The 15680-nt window shown below is 22.1% G+C and overlaps 6 protein-coding genes across 9 annotated transcripts in view; 4 read left to right on the top strand and 2 right to left on the bottom strand.

Annotated features, from left to right (window-relative positions):
- Positions 1–377: 377 nt before the first annotated feature.
- On the top strand, positions 378–2282 carry LOC107994834 (matrix metalloproteinase-24-like). Of its 2 annotated transcripts, XM_028665301.2 has the most exons (3): positions 378–674; positions 978–1130; positions 1374–2282. In XM_028665301.2, exons 1-3 carry the CDS (start codon positions 570–572, stop codon positions 1494–1496), a joined length of 381 nt encoding a protein of 126 aa, XP_028521102.1. In that variant the 5' UTR covers positions 378–569; the 3' UTR covers positions 1497–2282. The 2 variants fall into 2 exon arrangements, 1 of the variants encoding a protein (XP_028521102.1); XR_009831116.1 differs by lacking the exon at positions 378–674 and adding an exon at positions 689–768 and having other exon boundaries at positions 978–2282.
- On the bottom strand, positions 1861–8405 carry LOC107994835 (thioredoxin reductase 1, mitochondrial). Of its 3 annotated transcripts, XM_062079210.1 has the most exons (9): positions 7888–8405; positions 7098–7291; positions 4210–4433; positions 4003–4133; positions 3704–3933; positions 3306–3520; positions 3039–3221; positions 2450–2808; positions 1861–2376 (listed from the first exon to the last, which is right to left on the bottom strand). In XM_062079210.1, the coding sequence occupies exons 2-9, from the start codon at positions 7237–7239 to the stop codon at positions 2247–2249; spliced, it is 1614 nt and encodes a 537-aa protein (XP_061935194.1). In that variant the 5' UTR covers positions 7240–7291; positions 7888–8405; the 3' UTR covers positions 1861–2246. The 3 variants fall into 3 exon arrangements, with proteins under 3 accessions (XP_061935194.1, XP_016907417.1, XP_061935203.1); XM_017051928.3 differs by lacking the exons at positions 7098–7291; positions 7888–8405 and adding an exon at positions 5221–5432; XM_062079219.1 differs by lacking the exons at positions 7098–7291; positions 7888–8405 and adding an exon at positions 4756–4892.
- Positions 4919–9740, top strand: LOC107994836 (C-signal). Its single transcript, XM_062079229.1, has 5 exons — positions 4919–5151; positions 5865–5916; positions 8574–8764; positions 9136–9288; positions 9429–9740. The coding sequence occupies exons 1-5, from the start codon at positions 5026–5028 to the stop codon at positions 9651–9653; spliced, it is 747 nt and encodes a 248-aa protein (XP_061935213.1). The 5' UTR covers positions 4919–5025; the 3' UTR covers positions 9654–9740.
- Positions 9741–10339: 599 nt separating this feature from the next.
- LOC107994837 (B-cell CLL/lymphoma 7 protein family member B) lies at positions 10340–12561 on the bottom strand. Its single transcript, XM_017051930.3, has 4 exons — positions 11869–12561; positions 11483–11558; positions 11314–11419; positions 10340–11239 (listed from the first exon to the last, which is right to left on the bottom strand). The coding sequence occupies exons 1-4, from the start codon at positions 11958–11960 to the stop codon at positions 11121–11123; spliced, it is 393 nt and encodes a 130-aa protein (XP_016907419.1). The 5' UTR covers positions 11961–12561; the 3' UTR covers positions 10340–11120.
- A 482-nt stretch (positions 12562–13043) lies between these two features.
- LOC107994745 (UPF0545 protein C22orf39 homolog) lies at positions 13044–14250 on the top strand. Its single transcript, XM_017051789.3, has 3 exons — positions 13044–13525; positions 13682–13846; positions 13933–14250. Exons 1-3 carry the CDS (start codon positions 13466–13468, stop codon positions 14155–14157), a joined length of 450 nt encoding a protein of 149 aa, XP_016907278.1. The 5' UTR covers positions 13044–13465; the 3' UTR covers positions 14158–14250.
- A 498-nt stretch (positions 14251–14748) lies between these two features.
- Positions 14749–15680, top strand: part of LOC107994823 (titin) — a 73325-nt gene continuing 72393 nt past the window's right edge. Inside the window, exon 1 of the mRNA XM_062079122.1 lies at positions 14749–15646. Coding sequence (XP_061935106.1) covers positions 15468–15646 — 179 coding nt within the window. The 5' untranslated portion in view covers positions 14749–15467. The remainder of the gene's footprint in view (positions 15647–15680) is intronic.

The following is a 15680-nucleotide window of genomic DNA, read 5'->3' as shown; positions in this document are numbered from 1 at the left end:
TACATAATTATGTCTTATATTATAGAGTGATTCAAGTGGAAATTGTTTTTTACTTTTTAATTAGAAATTAGAAATAATTTAATTCTTTATAAGATAATAATTCTTCCTATGATTATATTATATATATATATATTTATATTGTATATTTCATTTTGTATGATCACAAAAAAATTTGATTAATTAATTTACATTATTCAATTCAAAATTCATTCTAAATATACAAAAAAAAATTGTTTCATTAAATAATAATTTCTATTATTTTATCTATCATTTATTTTTATATAATTAAAACAAAAATAATTATTCATTGAATAATTGTGTTTTTATAAATTTTCATAATTACAAGCAAAGGTCAAGTAACGTTATCAATTTCGTTATCAATCTGCTAAAGTCTCTGCTGTGTGAAAAAGTCCGGAATTAAACCGGTTTAATTCTTGATTAATAAAAGAAGCTCTTAAAATATTGAAACATTGAAAATGTTAGTGAAGTTTTAAAAGAATATATTTCTTTATTGCTTAATATTATTGCTCAATGAAATAAATAATCTGTGAAAAAAAAATATTACATTCATGGAGTTATTTTATATTTTCTTCTATATCTTTTTTCTTCTGAAAAAATGTGAATCAATACCTGTTGATTCAGTAGTTAAAAATATTTCGTCATCTTTGTCTGCGGTAGGTAAAAAAAAATATAATTTTTCTTCTGAAAAAATGTGAATCAATACCTGTTGATTCAGTAGTTAAAAATATTTCGTCATCTTTGTCTGCGGTAGGATTAGAATTATTGCCATTATTATAAAAAAAAATACAATTTTATTAGAGAATATTTTATTTAATAGAAAGATCAAAATAATTGTTTATTTTTTTTTAAATTTAATGATTAATTATCATTTGAAATCTACTTAAAATCTCTTAAATTTGTTCAATGTAAAATATCATGTATCTTTTATTTATAAAAATTTATAAATAATTTTGTAGATAGATTTTATGAAAAAGTATGGATATTTGGAAAGTGGAGTAGCTAATTCGGATGCGTTATACCAAAAAACTGCTATAACAAATGCAGTAAAAACTTTGCAAAAATTTGGAAATATTCCGATCACTGGTCAACTGGATAATACAACACTTGAGGTGCATTTAAAATTTATTTTTTGAATTTTATTATATCTGATATTCTTATATGAAAAATATTCATGAACGATTTTTGGATTCTCGACAATGAAATATTCTGTATATATAAAAAAAAAACACTTCAATTAATTAATATTAAAAATAACAATTAAATAATGTAATTAAAATATTTATTCGATTATAGAACATAGACTGTGACATATTTCCTTTAGAAATTTTCATTTGAAGAAAATTATGTTGTAGCTAATGGCATCTCCACGATGTGGCCTTCCTGATATATTAAGGAAAAAAGAAAATCAACAACGAAAAAAACGTTATATAATAAGCTTAGAAAAAAAAAGAAATATATATTTATATATATTTTAATACACATAAATTTTCTATTTTCACGTATTATCATTATCATATAAATTATTGTAAAAATAACAATACTGAAAACCAAAATTAAAATAATTGGAAGATATCGTCATTAAGAGTTTTTATATTTTTAATAATAATTAATCATGTATTTATTGCCATGTATTATTTAATCATGTATTATTATAAATAGCATGTAAAAATATTTAAAATTAAAAATTTATAGATATAATAATTATTTATTAAAATTGAAAATAATGATGCATTTTTAGCTTTAAATTTTATTGTTAAATTATATAATTTATTATTTAATTTTTTATTTAAATGTAATATTATTCTTAATTAATTATCGAATAAATTAATAATATATAAATATTTTTATTTTTATTTATTTTCTTTTGAATATACATATGAGAATATATTGATGTATTTGAAAAAAATTATGTTTATAAAAATTATTGTAAGTATTGTAAAACAATGTAGATTATATTCTTATTAATTATTAGTGCTCCAAAGGAAGCAAATTTTTCATACAGCGCAATGTATTCTACATTGCTTTCTAATTTCATATTGAAAATATTGTAATATTCGAAGAATTCTCTCCAACTTGCATTTAATAAAAAGTATCTTCAGTTAAAAGAATCTCCGATTAGAAAATTACTTCTAGAGCGAACGATCAATGCAATAAGCACGTCATCCATCATATTCAAAAATATTCACAAATATTAGCAATGCAACAAGTCTAATATTATGTATATTTTAACTGCAACAACTTTGTGGCTTAGGATCAAGCCCAGAACGTTTAGTTACAGATATACGTGTAAACTCTTCTGCTACTGTTGGATGAATTCCTACTGTATCTTTCAGTTTTGGGAATGTTAAATTACACCTGAAAAAATATAAAAAATTAATAATATACCAAGTAATTAATATACAAAATACAAAAAAATTTAAATACATACTTAATAGCAGCAGCAAAACCTTGAATCACTTCACCAGCGTTAGGACCAATAAAATGCATGCCAAGTACTCTCTGATCACCATTTCTAAAAGCAATAACTTTTAAATAGCAATTAGAAACATCTTTTTGCGGTATGAAAAATTCCGTTGGTTTATAATATGCATGATAAATTTCTATTTTATCGTCTCCATGAATAGCAATTGCTGCTTCTTCGCTAAGGCCAACACAACCATATTCTAAAGGACTAAATACTGTTGTTGCTACATTCACATAATCCATTTGTTCTGTTGAATTTCCAAATAATCTTCTTGCCAATAATCGACCCGCATGTATAGCAACAGGAGTTAACTCTGGTTTTTTCTATAATATACACAAAGAATTAATAATTAATTATGAATTATAAATAATAATTTTACTTTAGTAATTTATATAATATCATAATTTACAATGATAATTATGATATATATTTTAATAATAATATAAAGTTAAATATAATTTTATATATTAAATAATATATAAGAATAAATATAAATTGTAATAAAGTAGAAAAAGAAATCTATTGTTGAAAAAATTGGAAATTTAAAACTCACATGAAGCACATCACCAACAGCATATACATTTGGGACATTTGTTTGCTCATCTATTGCATCTATTTTTGCAGTTTCAGGAACAAGTTTAAGACCAATATTTTCAGGTTTTAATTCTTCTGTGAGTGGTTTACGACCAATAGCAAAAAGAACAGTATCGAAAGTATCCTGATGTGTTTGTCTATCCTAAAATAAAGATTGTTATATGAAAATAATTTAAATATTCATTCTTTTTTTTTTTAAATTATAAGATATGTTATTAATACATACTTTATCCACCCAATGTACAAGAAGTCGGCCATCAGTTTGCTTTTCAATTTTTGATGGTTTAGCTTCATAAATAAAGTGTATACCACGTCTTTCCATTTCCTGGGCAACAGTACTTGCCATTTGTTGATCAAATCCTCGTAATACAATTGAACGTACCATTACAGTTGCATCATAACCTAAACCATTTAAAAATCCAGCACATTCTAAACCAATATCTATTCATTTATTAAAGAAAAATTTTTTTTTATAAAAAATTGTATTGAAATGTTTATGAAGTTGATTAAAATTTATATATGTATTTTATATTACATTTAAAGCTTTACAAAAAATTATATACAATAATATAAATAGAAAAATAAAAATTAGAATTGTTAATATTTTTTATATAAAAAGGATACATCCAGCACCAACAATAAGTGTTTTTCCTGGAGCTTTTTCTAAACTAAAGATATCATCACTGGTAATACCATATTCTAAAGCACCAGGAATATCAGGATACCTAGGTCTACCACCTACAGCAATCAAAATATTTTGAGCTGTAAATTCTTTTTCTTCTCCATTTTTCAGTTTTCCTAATATTGTATGCTGATCTTTAAAATAACCAAGTGCATTAAAATATTCGATTTTTCTGTAATAATAAGACGAATGAATAAATGCAAATTTTATATTTAGGAAATAAAAATAAAGTAATGCTAACTTTGTTCTGAGTTCTACTCGTGTAACCCAATTTACAGATTTTACATGATTTTGTACTGCTGTTCTTAATGCTTGCCAATCATTTTTAATAGTTTTTGGATCTGGTAACTGCCAACCATAAGATACTGAGTCCTAGAAATATAAAAATTCAATATTTAAAATATTATTGAATTATAAAAAATAATTAACCTACTAATAAAAGACTTACATGAATTGATTCTCCTAATAATGCTGCTTGATGCATTAATTTTTTTGGTATACAACCAACATTTACACAAGTACCACCTAGACCCCAAGTACTACCTCGTGGAGAGGGTGTGACAAAATCTAAAACTGCAACTTTTGCACCAAAATTCACTGCTTCTTTAGCTGCTGCCAAACCACCTGATCCACCCCCAATAACAATCAGATCATACATGAATTTTTGATCAGCTACAACAAACAAATACAACAATATTTAATTTTAAATTTTCAAATATATAAAAGTAATTATAAGAATGAGGTTATGTAATACTTTTGTTATCATAAATATATAACTATATTGTGATGAAACTGTTTAAAAATAAAACTATCGACCAAATCGTACGTCAATTAATAGAATCTTCAAACAATCACAGAATCATATTAATTCAACTCAATTATTTTTAACCTAATATAACTACCGGTTGTCAATATACAAATAGATAAATTTTACATAACGTTAATAAAATTAAACCGTGTTTTCATCTACAAATCACAGAATCCTGAAACTCACAGCACATGCAAGCCATTGCAGTCCTTCCATAAGGAAAAGTGTTACATGTCGACCACGGTAACTCGAGCAATTTGGCGTGAGCGGAACGAAATGTCACAAGCCTCGTGAGCAACGTTAACGTCGCCATGATTATTACCAGCCGCTCACGGCCACGTGACGTCACCCTGATGACACTCGTGTTTCACAATATAAAATAAGATTTCACGGAGTATAATAGTAATTGAAGAATTATAAGAAAAATATCCGAGAAGAAGATAATTGTAACGTATAATGAAGTCAATTTTGATCACGGGCTGCAACCGTGGAATTGGATTAGGTTTTGTGAAACACCTAGTGAAACAGTCGCAACCACCAGAAAATATTTTCGCAACTTGCCGAGACGTGAATAAAGCAAGGGTAAGATTGGTCACAAGTGAATGAAAGACATTATGCAATAACCGGATTCGATATATAAATTGGACTTACCAATTGGTGGCATTGTTTCACTTTAATATTCGTTTTAATATTCACGTTATAAAGGAATGTAGAAATAAAAGGAATAACTAATGCTTTTTCTCTGTAAGGAATGTTCTCTGTTTCATATAGCACTTAATCGAACGACTTCTTACAACTAAAAGACAAAAGCGAACTGACGCCTACTTGAGTCCTTTACCGCCATCTATTATATGGTTACTACACACACACATAGATTCAAGTCCAATTTATATTAGTAACTCATATATTGTATGTTACACAATTATGCAAGAAAACATTCGATGCAAGTCACTGTAGATTTCGTTATGAAAAGGTTTTGAAAACTGGTTCTCAGAAAAAGTTTAATACAAATTCTAGAAAATTCAAATAATCTTTATTACATATATACGAGAATTTATTGTATAAAATTTTTTGTTTTATATTTATATTTATTTTAGAAATAACTCTTTTTATTTTCATATATTAATATCTTTTGATCTATTTTAAATAATTTTTTTTTTGGTTAAGAATTATAATTATGTGATTGTTTGAAATAATTCATAAATTCATGAATTCGAATTACGTATCGTAAAATTTCAAAGATATATTTTATTAAATAATTGGCAATTATCTTAGACTTTGTTTTTTTCTTTTAGGAATTAACTACATTAGCTGAGAAATCAAAAAATATTCATATCATCGAAATAGGTATGTAAGTATATCATATCATTTTTCTAAGTCAAGTAAAAAATATATCATTATTACCATTATCACAAATATAATAATCTAATATGTTTCGTTACTGACTTCATTTTTTATAAAAAAAATTGTACAATAAATGAAAAATTGTTTTTATATAATAAATAAAATTTTTCTGGATTAATTTAGAAGTCAGATAGTTGTGATTTAATACATTTTGTTTTTAAAGTATTTTAATACAATTTTTATAATAAAATAAATATTTTATATTAATAAAATAAATATTTAAAAAATAAAGTAAAATTATAAATATTTAATATATATATTATAATATATATATATATATATATATATATATATATATATATATTTAATATATATATATATATATTATAATGTAGTAAAAGAATTAAAGTTAGTATTTACAATTATTTTACATTTTTTCATTTCTTATTTTAATTATCATATCTAATCAAGAATAATAAAGTACAGAAAGATTATTTATTCAAAATTAATTCAGTCATTAATTTGGTAACATATAACACGTGTTCAGTATTATTTCGTAAAGTAACTTTTTATTTTTAATCTATAGGAATTTTTATGAATAAAAAAAATGAAAAAAATCACTGTTTAAAAAAAAGTGCTTCAGATATTTTAAATATTTTTAATTCTAATTTTAAATAATTTAATTTATTAATTTAAAGTAAAAAATTATTTCACATTTCGAAAACAATTTAAATGAATAATTGAATAACTTTTTAAGTGAATTTAATTTAAATATAAATTATAATATCTAATATAATAAAATATACAAAAGATTTTATTAAATTTTATCAAATTATATTATATTTAATTATTTTTTAAACAATATATTTTATCTTTATCATTCGTACTAAAAAAATATGTTATCAATAACTTCACAATTAATCAATCTATCTTAGATTTTTTCAAATGATTTAAATTGTGAAATTTCGAAATGATTTTATTGAAATTATTCTCTTTTATTATTTGACACTTAAAATTTTTAAATAATAATAAAATATATAAAAATTTTAAAAAAGATATAAATAAAATAATATTTACATAAAATATTTTTTTTATAATTAATATCTTTATAAATATTTTATATTTAATATCTTTTTTATATTGTAATTTCTAAAAATCTTAATAATAAATTATAAAAAAATTACCTGTTAAATTATTTTGTTTTTCCGTAAGATTATTCAAAGATTTCGCATAGTCTTCTGTTTCTTGATCACTTAAATCTGAATCCATGGTTTGCGATTTTTTTCGACAATTAAAACACCACGATTTCTTTTTCTTAGATTTCATATTGAAATGTACAAAATAAAAAATTCAGATTGATGATCGAAGAGACAATAATCTATATTTGCAGAAAAAAAAATTTGTGTACTGTTATTGAAAAAAATTGGAATTTCATTTGGATTATATTGATACGTACTTATTATGATATCTAATAATATCTGATAATGAATTATGAAATGTTATTCATTCTGACAATGATGAAATTTTATATTTATTATTTATTATTTAACGTATTTAAATAACTAATATAACAAAATAATTTTAAATTTTAAAATAATTTTTTAAAAAAATAATATGTAATAAATATTAATATGTAAAAATATTAAAAATGTAGTAATAAATATTAATATGTAAAAAATATTAATTTTAGATATAGGAAATTAAGAAATTAATTAAGTTCTTGTATACACACACACATACACACACACACGCGCGATTTAAAACACATAATGAAACTACTTATATATATATATATATATATATCATTTTCAATTCGATTCAGTTGTTTGTTTTTTTTATTATTAAAAAAATTGTCTAATACTTTAAAAAATTTTTCTAATATAATTTTTAAAAATGAGAAAATAGTATCTTACATGATATGAACTTAATAAAATCATAAATAAAAAGAAGTCTAGAAAAAGAAATATGACTTACCAATATCTGTTACATTTGTTTGTTAAATTTATTTGATTGTAATGAAACTGAATATAAATCGTCGAGATTAAATAATTTTGCATCAAATACCAACTGCAAAATCAATTTTTATTTCAAGATTATTTTGAAAATTGAACACGAAATATAGCAAACGTACTGTTCGCAATTGCTTTATCAAAAATACAAATCTATTGACCAGAACTATTATTATAGTAAATGGAATATACTACACTATAGTTGAAGTATTATAAGTTAATAGTTTAAAATCAATGAAATCAAATCTATGAAAGTATTAGATTTAATATATAGATTAGAATTTTAAAGATTAAATTTTATTTTTAGATATATATATATATATACATATACAATATATTTATTTTTCAAAATTAACTATTATCAGATCATTTATAATTGTTAAAAATGATTATTTAAAAATAAAAACGAAATATGTATGTGATTTTTATTTTATCATAATAGATTCAATAAATTTGCAAAGAGAAATTAATTGTTATATATATATTAATTGATCATATATTTTTTATTATTTTATAATATTAGCAAAATTTGTTATACTTTATATTTAAAAAATATATAATAAATAATTTATATTTTTAATATAATTGTAATTTATACATTTTGAAAATCGAATAATTTTTATTACTCTTTTTTTCTTTTTTTTTTTAAAGATGTAACAAATATTAAAGATTACGATAAATTAGTACAAATTGTGAGCGAAAAAGTAGGCAAAGCAGGACTAAATGTCTTGTACAATAATGCCGGGATTAGTACAAAATTTACAAGACTCGGTCTTGTCAAAGAAGAACAGCTTATAAAACAATTTTATGTAAATACAATAGCACCAATTATGTTAACAAAAGTAAGTATTAAATTTATTTTAAGCATCAGTTTTATATTTAAAAAATATAATATTAAAAAAATATTTTAAAACTTAAATATTTATACATTTTATTTAAAAAAATTGTTTATTATTTATAGTTTATAGAATTATATAAAAAAATAATATATATATTAAATTATATATATAAATATATTTTATTTTAATGAAAATAATTAGAATTTTTATTTCTTGTTTTTTCCTTCCTTTATAAAATATTTATAAATAGTTTATTATTTATAAAATAGTTTAATTTTATAGAATTCTTTGTATAATTTAAATATTATTTTTATTACGTTAGATTCAGTATATTTTAATTATAAATTAATAATTAATTTTTCATAAATTTTTAGGCGTTTTTACCACTGTTGAAAATAGCATCTAATAATTTTGCAGACAAATCAAAAATGAATATTAACAGAGCTGCAGTTATTAACATGTCTTCAATTCTTGGAAGTATTGCTGAAAATAATGAAGGTGGATATTATCCATATAGATGTAGTAAGGTAATATTTTTTTTATTTCAATTAACATATAATGTGACATATTTATTGTCATACATAATCTGAATAATATAATAAAAAATTTACCAATTATCTTATAATTCATATTATAAGATATTTCATAATATTTATCTTATTTTTAGGTAGCACTTAATGCAGCTACAAAATCAATGAGCATTGATTTAAAGCAAGATGGAATCCTCGTCGCATGTTTTCATCCTGGTTGGGTGCGTACAGATATGGGCGGTAACGGGGCACCCATGGATATTGATACTAGTGTTAATAACATCTTAAAAACATTAAATACATTAACTAAAAAACATACAGGTTGTTTTATACAATATGATGGAAAAATTTTACCTTGGTAAACATATGTTTATCTTATAATCTTAATAAGATATATATTTTATTTTATTTAATTTAAAAAAATATATTTTTATGATTATTTTTATTAATCTTTTTACTTAATTTTACATTTAAGATGTAAATTAAATATAATATATAAATATTATATTTTTTTTTTAAAATTGTATAATTTAATTCATTAATTTGTTTAAGAAATATCATAATATGCAGATTTTAAGTCCTTAAAAGAATAGAAAAGTTTAAAAATAATTTTAAATATTAAATTTATTATCAAATATATTCATATTAATTATATCAATTAATAATATTAATATTCAAGAATTTAAATTAAAATAAAATTATGAAAATTCAAATATAAAAATCTTTCATTTAAGATTATCATTAGATTAAAGGTATTAAAAAAGACATTAAATTTTTTTTTACATTCGGATTTTTTCTGTACATAGTCCATAACGTACACACACAGATTATTAAAATAATAGATAAGAATTTATATATACAGTTATCATACAGAAATTGTAATAATTAGCTATGTAATAAATTTTTTTCTTGCTTCCTTTTAATAAATGTTTAAAATATTATATATTTTAAGTACATTAGCTTTTAAATAAATGAAAATGATTATGTAATAACATTACCAAAGCATTTTCTGTTTTCTTAAAAACTTATGTAAATATAAATTCAAACATTCGCAATTTTATTCTTTTATTTATAAGTGTCAAAGCGTATTTTGTACATTTCATGGTGCTATAACATAATTTCAAGGAATGCAAGTTCATTGTAAAATATAAATCAGCAAAAAAATGGTATTTGAAATATGTACAATGATACTCAATTATCAAACAACTACTTGAACATGTGATTATGTTTAGACACATAAATAGCTTTAAGATAAATGTAACATTATACATAAGTATTTTGGAGGTACTATTTTACAGCAAAAATAAGTATCATTATCTATTTTACATGTCCCAGATTCTACATGTTGATGATTAAGATGTTATAATTAAATCAATGAAAATCTTATTTGTATTTCATGAATTAAATAATATTATAATGATATGAATATTATTTAAAATATATAATCTGTTTTGAAAAATAATTTTATACTACATTTTTGTTGTCTTTCAAATCAGATCATAAAATGGACTGAACATCTGAAACGAATTTTTTTATTAAAATACCATTAATTCTGATTTCTAAATTAAATCATGTTAATTTATAATAAATTCATATATAAAAAAATAAATTTACTATATTAAACTTAAATTGTTTAATATAATTATTTTTTCTTCAATGAAAAAATATTCATTAAATAGAATAAAATGAAAGATGAAATTTCTTTGAAATTGTCAATTTACAATTTAAGAATCATGATTTAAGATAACTTTATAATGTGCAAATTTTGTAGAAGATAAAAATGATTTCCTAAATATCTTATATCTCAAATAACAGTTACAAGATAAACTTTAATCAGTCTTTAACCTTTTAGGTGTTGGTTCACTATTTTGTGAATTGGAATCTTCTGAAAATCCCAGATGCGCAGAAAAGTCTGTTAATCCTTGAGAATCACTAACAGTTGAAAAACCTAACATATTACAACTTTTATAAATTTTAATATTCAAAAATAACGTATTTTATATATTATAAAATTTAACTTACATGTATTTGAATCTTCTGTAAGACCAAAGTTGGAATTTGAAGAATCTAATCCACTTTTTCTTGGTAAACCATTTTCTTTATCTGCAACTGTTTTTCCTTTCTTCTTCTACAAAATGAAATATTAATTTTAATAGCTTATTTTTATAAATGTTTTGCAACTTTTATTTACCTGATCAAGTGTTGATATAGGTACCCATTTATAAATCTTCATAGTAGTTTCTCCGATTGTAACCCATTTCTTTTCCCTATAAGAATATTAGCATGAGAAACGCATTTCTTATATTAATATTAAAATAACAGATAGAGGAGCTACCTTCTTTACTGTTATTAAAAAAGCAGACATACAACACTATTACTCAATCAACACACATGAAATATTTCATAACTACAAAAGTCTGTTTACAGCTGACATGTGTAATGCAAAATCTCTATTAAATCTCGCAAGTAAGAAAAATTTTAATCCATTTTTGATATCCATATTTACTACATTCTTTGCTTTTTTTGTGAAACGTTTCAACATTTCCTCGTGCATCTATAATATGTTAAGAGATTTACCAATGGCGAACTTTGTCAACGACTTGCATTACACGCTTAATATCATCCTTGGCACGACTACGAGTCTCTGCACGCACAGACCGCGACATCATGTTATGTGATTATATGTTACTATTAACTGAACACAATACGAAACACCGGAACATTCGTCGGCAAAGAGGTTAGGAAACTGACAGTCGTTGCAAATTTCTACAATAAGATAGCAAACACACTCAATTCAAACTAAGAACAAGAATACAAGAATTACAATCATAATAAGACGATATGTTCGCGACGCCTGGTAGGGGCAAGAGAGAATGGCGGAAATCAGTGATACTCATTAATAAACTAGAATTTTTATATTTTGAAAAAATTTAAATCAGTATCATTCGTTTAACTTCTATGATATAAAATTTCATGATAAAAATATTTTAATAACGATAATGTAGTAAGTTTGTTAGAATTTAATATATCAAATCTAGTTAAAATGAGCATCACTGGTACAGACAAATGAATGCAATTCCAACGGTTTTTTATTTTATAATATCATAAAACTATTAATAAATATATATTACAAACATGCCTATTATATAATTATATAATATTGATTAAAAAGATATAAAAATTAATATAACATCAAACTTTCAAATATATATATACATATGTATAAAAAGATTTTTAAGGAAAAAAAAATATATTATAAAATATTGTATTCATTCTCATAAATAATTCTTATTAATTAAAAACTTATGTAAATGGTTTAATTATTAAAACAAAAAATTATTCCTTCTGAAAAAAAAAAGAGGGAAATTTATTTTATCATAATTTGACAAAATATTCGTACTATCATTTTAATATAGATATAATTTACTATTGTGATTTCTCGCATTTTATGAATTATTTAATAAATGAAATATTATATTGAAACTATAGTTTAGTGTCATAGCATGTGTCATATAATGCAGATTTGTTTTAATAGATACATAAATAGATACATAAATAGATTACAATAATTTTTCATAGTATATTTATGAAATATAATTTGTATTTCAAGATAAAATTTGTAAATAAATTTTTATATCTATTATTTTAATTTTTTTATATATAGACTATAATATTACAGTATTTGAAATATTATAAATTAATAATGTCATGACAATACTAATATAAAATTGTTTATGCTTGTAAAATACTGTTTATGCTATTTATGCGGTGTTGTCAGATTGAACATGACGGTTTATATCTGAAGTGTAAACTACGCTTAATATTTTAAAGTGAATTCATAATTATTTTTTTTTATATAATGTTTTAACATAATCTAAAATATAATAATAAAATTATAACTTTTTTTGAAACATTCAATATTTAAATGTGAAATAGATTATAATATTATTGAAATATCAATAGGAATCTTATATTGCTGATGTTATATAATGTCATGTTATATTTGAATCATTAAGTATTTATAAATATTTCGTTTTTATAAACATGATATCTCATTAAAACAAATTTTAAATGGTGAAAAAATATTAATCATTTAATTCTGAGTTTTAATTATAAAAAAAAAATAATTGATAATTATTTAACTGAATTATTTAATCAAAGAAATAAAACTAAGATGCCTGAACCTAACAATACTACAAACAAAATTCAAGAAGAAATTGAATATTCTTGGCTGGTTATTATATATTTTGTTTTTATATCTTAATTTTATTTATATTTGTTATATAATTGTTGTATAATTAATTCATATTTAATTAGACATTAAAGATATAATAAAGTGTTAATACATTATTTGTTTATAATAATTAATTTAATATATTTTATATCTTAGATTAAGCCATGTGAAATTTACAAAGCGGAATATAATGATTGTACAAGCATTAGAGCTCGTTTTCATCAATATTTCATATTTGGAGAAACAACAGATTGTAAACAATGGAAAATTGATTATAATAATTGTGATTTATGGGAACACAACAAGGATAAAAAAGCATATGTATGTTAGAAATCAAATAACTGAAAAATATTTTATAAAATTTAAGAAATGAAAATATTTATGTTTTAATATTGTATTCTTTATAGATTGAACTAATAGAAAGTGAAAAAAAACGTAGATTTCAAAGATTACAAGCTCATTATAGTAATGATGTTTGGCAAAAACGAGATAAACCTCCAGAAAATTGGAATGCACCATTACCTAAATGGTTGGATGAAAAAAGTCAGAATTCATATTTAAAAATTGTAAGTAACAGAGAAAAAAATAAAAAAAGTGAAGAAAATATAAAAAATTTTTGTACCATAATGTAAAAATAATTTTATTTCTTTAATATAATATTATATAATATTAAGAATTTAGCTAATGCAATATTGTAAAAATAAACATTTTTCTAAAATCTTAAATTTTTTGAAGATTGTGTTTTATTGTTGTAACAAAAAATTTATAAATTATATAATATTATGCATATTTTCAATTATAAATTGAGTATGAAATGACATGAAAAATATTAATTAGTCAAAATAAGTAAGTATAAGATAAATTTGCTAGAAATTATCATTATTTATCATATTTATCATCTAAAATTTTAATCAAATTTAAAATAAAAATAACTTATATTAAAAATAAAAAAATATATAAAAATATATATATATATATATTACGATATAAAGTACAATATATTTATTATTATGCACAAATAATATTATATATGAATAAAAATATTTTTATATTTTAATTAAGATTTTTCAAAATAATTAAAATTACTATAAGTTTAATTTTATGTATACAATTCATTTATAATTAAATATTAATTTTTTTTAGTAAAAATAGTTTACATATTTATTTTACAATTAATTACTTTTAATACTTAATTGGAAATATTTCTTTTTAAATGAATTCATTTTTTTTTAATGTTTCTATAAAGAAAATTTTATTATGCTCTCTATCTATACATTTATATAATCATTTATTTTAAATAAATATTGATCAAATATATATGACAGTATGTATAATTTGAAAAAAGATAATAAATACATAGATATAAGAATATAAAGAAGTAAGTATAGTAGATGTACGGCAGAGCTCCGTGTCAGACATGCGCAGTATGTTACTCGGTGAATTCCGTTACGCACTTTTTCCTCTGTTACGAGAGTCAATCCGCAAGTGGCCAGTGGCCGTGGTAAAAGGAAAGGCAAAAAGCAACGCTGGACTCAAAGAAGCGGGAGAGATAGTGTTTAAACGTCGCGGCAAATCCTCCCCACTTCTTTGAGAGAAGCACAATAGTGAAACGCGTCGTTCGATCGAACCGTAGTGTTATGTGCGTACGCGATGTTGAATGAGTGACGTAACCTAAATACAAATATCTCCTATCAACGAATAGCTTTAGATCAGAACATCGCTTTGTTAGAAAAACGATAAAAACAAAATACGTACACACTTTTGCTTTCTTCCTCTTTCTCTTCGTTTCATTCTTATATTTCTATGTTTGTTAATTCGATTTGCGAAAAGATAGCTACTGAGGTATCGTGTTAACATCTCATAAACGAAGTCAAGTATCGTGCTCTTTGTGCTGACAGAAGTGTACGCCGCTAATTTGGATTTTTCACGAAGACAAAAAAGAATGGCGGAAGATTGTCCTGATGGTGATTATCTTGGGGCGTATAGCCGTTTTTTTTCTGAATTTGTCTCTAGAGTAAATCCATACGATCAACTGCCTGTTTCGGTGAGCTCATATAATGTGACCGAAGCTGAGATCGTCGGTGAAATCATCAATGTGACTCTACAATATCTCAACCAGACGTAAGTGAATGTACTTTTTAAATGAATGATATGC

This window comes from Apis cerana, linkage group LG1 (assembly GCF_029169275.1).
Source record: "Apis cerana isolate GH-2021 linkage group LG1, AcerK_1.0, whole genome shotgun sequence".
In the NCBI taxonomy this organism is placed as follows: domain Eukaryota; kingdom Metazoa; phylum Arthropoda; class Insecta; order Hymenoptera; family Apidae; genus Apis; species Apis cerana.
The sequence above is the reverse complement of the archived record's forward strand: the minus strand, read 5'-3'. Positions and strand labels throughout refer to the sequence as shown.